At 56.2% G+C, this 2,500-nt stretch overlaps 1 protein-coding gene across 1 annotated transcript in view; it reads right to left on the minus strand.

The window, feature by feature from the left end:
* The window catches only part of Rsod (superoxide dismutase family protein Rsod), a 65,761-nt gene that overhangs the window by 29,026 nt on the left and 34,235 nt on the right, over window positions 1-2,500 (minus strand). Inside the window, exons 6-9 of the mRNA XM_086548276.1 lie at window positions 1,485-2,316; window positions 917-1,167; window positions 469-643; window positions 1-170 (exon numbers count right to left, since the gene is read on the minus strand). The exon at window positions 1-170 is cut by the window's left edge and continues 102 nt beyond it. Coding sequence (XP_086404402.1) covers window positions 1-170; window positions 469-643; window positions 917-1,167; window positions 1,485-2,316 — 1,428 coding nt within the window. The remainder of the gene's footprint in view (window positions 171-468; window positions 644-916; window positions 1,168-1,484; window positions 2,317-2,500) is intronic.

Consider the following 2,500-nt stretch of genomic DNA (forward strand, 5'->3'; position numbering starts at 1 on the left):
GTGAGTCCCTCGAGTGTGCCGTACTTCCCCGCGAGGTCCCCGGCTTCGTAGAGGTCGTCGGTTCCTTCGTCAGGAGGAGGGGAGGCGGAGGGGGTTACGTTCAGGGGGTTGTAGTGGCCGAGGGTGGTCGAGCCGGCGCACGGGAACTGCAGCTCTTTCTCCACGGGGACCTGGGGGCGGGGGAGCGGGGAGAAGGGGTGTTATTTAAGGGAGGGTTAGGGAAGGAAGGGAGGGGCGGAGGGGAGGACGGAGGGAGAGGGAGAGATAAAGGTAATTTAGATTGATAGAGAGATGCATTGAGAGAGAGAGAGAGAAAGAGAGATAGAAAGAGAAAGAGATGGATAGAAATAGAGAGAGATGTAATGTGCATTTAAGAGTTATACAACTTTTTACTATATAATATAACATTCAAGAACTTTTTCTAGAATCTGGACCAGGAAAAACGATCTAAATCCTCCAATAACCCACCATATGGACGTGGTAGCCCCTGGCAACACCCTGCAGGCCCCGAAGATCGACCTCGGTGTTCGTGATGTCGAATTCCGACTCCTGAATGAACTCGACCTTGCCCTCGACGCTTCCCCCGCCGTGCTGCGAGAACCACTTGTTCGCCACGCCCTTGTGACGGAATTTGCGGGAGATTCTGGGCGTTGCAGAAGGGATTGAGGAGGGGGGATGAGAACTTGGGGTTTAAAGGTGGGAGGGCGGGGGTTCTGTTAGTCTGTGTGGTTGTTCTTGTGTTGTTCTTTTTCACTTTTAGAGAAGTTTTCAAGTGTTGTTGATGAAAAGTTTGTGTCTTGTGCTTGTGATAAGTCTGTTCATATACTGAACAGCCATACCGGAAAACTATATATTCGTGCACAGACATATATATACACACATGCACGCACGCACACACACACACACGATTACTCACCCGGCGCAGGCCATCCTGTCCCCACGATGCTTGGGCGCGTAGTCATCGTGCAGGACGATGGAGTGTCCCAGGATGGAATTGGGACCCGACAGCGGAAGGTTGGTGTCTGTGAAGAGCCTCTGCGTGGCGGCGACCTCACGCACCGACCCGGCGATGTAGAGGGAGTTGTGGCGCTTCTCGAGGTCGCCCACTTCGCAGCGCTCGGAGGTGTCGGCGTTGCAGTAGCGGTACACTTTGTCCGCCAGGGAGATCTGTGTCGGAAGAGGGGTGTTTGGATGATGGGGAGGTAAGGGAGAAGGTACATCATATGTGAGGGAGAATGAGGAGGGGGAAAATAAAGATAAGAGAGGAAATATCTGCCATTGGGGGAAAGTTATGTGTAGGATGTGCAGTTCTACTTGATATTTGTTACGCTTGAGAGGTTATAATGGAAAACATAACAATTTCCGTTCATTCGAAAAGGTACGGTGTTGTGGATCCTAGAAAAACTCTTCTTTCAAACACTCATTTTTCTCGTCCTATACAACAGCCTTCGACACGACGCCCTCGCCCACCAGCGCCGCCTCACCTTGTAGGGGTTGTAGTGTCCGCCCGCCGACACGCAGCGCATGGTCCAGTTGTAGAAGTCTCTCCCCGGGACGTTGTCGTGCACGTGCCAGCGGTGCTTGCCCGTGGAGTTCCTGCTGCCGTCCGAGTACACCAGGTAGCTGACGAAGACGGTGGTGTCGGCCAGGTAGTTGTCGGCCTCCTGCTCGAAGATGATTTCGCCCACCAGCGGGTAGCGGAAGGTGACGGCGGCTCGGATCTGCGGCGCCGCCGGCCGGATGTTGGCGCAGAGCCAGCGCTCGCCCGAGTCGCGGTGCAGGACCATGCTGCGCGTCATCACGGAGCGCGGCCCGAACAGCGGCAGGTTGTGGTCCGTCACGGTGGCCTCGACCTCCTGCAGCCCCGTCAGGAGGCCGTGCTTGCCGCTCAGGTCTCCTAGCTCGTAGCGGTCGTGGCTGCCCAGGCCCGGCTCGGGCGACGCGCTCGGGTCCACTTCGTACGGGTTGTAGTGGCCGCGCGTCTTGCCGCAGGGGAAGTCCCCGGGGTGCTTGGGGGGGTACGAGGGCAGCTCGTGCACGTGGAAGCCGCCCGCACGCCCCGCCAGCCCGCGGAGGTCCAGCGTTAAGTCCGTGGGCGAGAAGACCGACGTCTGCTCGAACTTCACCTCGCCCGTCACGCCCATCCCGTTGAAGATAGCGCGCGCCTTCTTGGGCTTCACCTCTCGCATCTTGGCACACGCCCACAGGTGGTCGGGGTGCAGCGCGCCCATCACGGCGATGTAGAGCTTCCTCGGACCCGACAGATCAGGCAGCACGAACTCAGTGCTCGAGTACATCTTGCGGGAGAAGCGAGACCTGGAGGTAGAGGCCAGAATCAGTTGTGGGTGTCACTCTTTCGCTCTCTCTCTCTCTCTCTCTCTCTCTCTCTCTCTCTCTCTCTCTCTCTCTATATATATATATATATATATATACATATATATATATATATTCTCCCTCCCGCCCTTTCTCTCTCTCACTTCCGCTTTCCAACACTTCTTTC

This window comes from Penaeus japonicus, unplaced genomic scaffold (genome assembly GCF_977035675.1).
Source record: "Penaeus japonicus unplaced genomic scaffold, GWHDUDI00000001_assembly GWHDUDI00000020, whole genome shotgun sequence".
In the NCBI taxonomy this organism is placed as follows: Eukaryota; Metazoa; Arthropoda; class Malacostraca; order Decapoda; family Penaeidae; genus Penaeus; species Penaeus japonicus.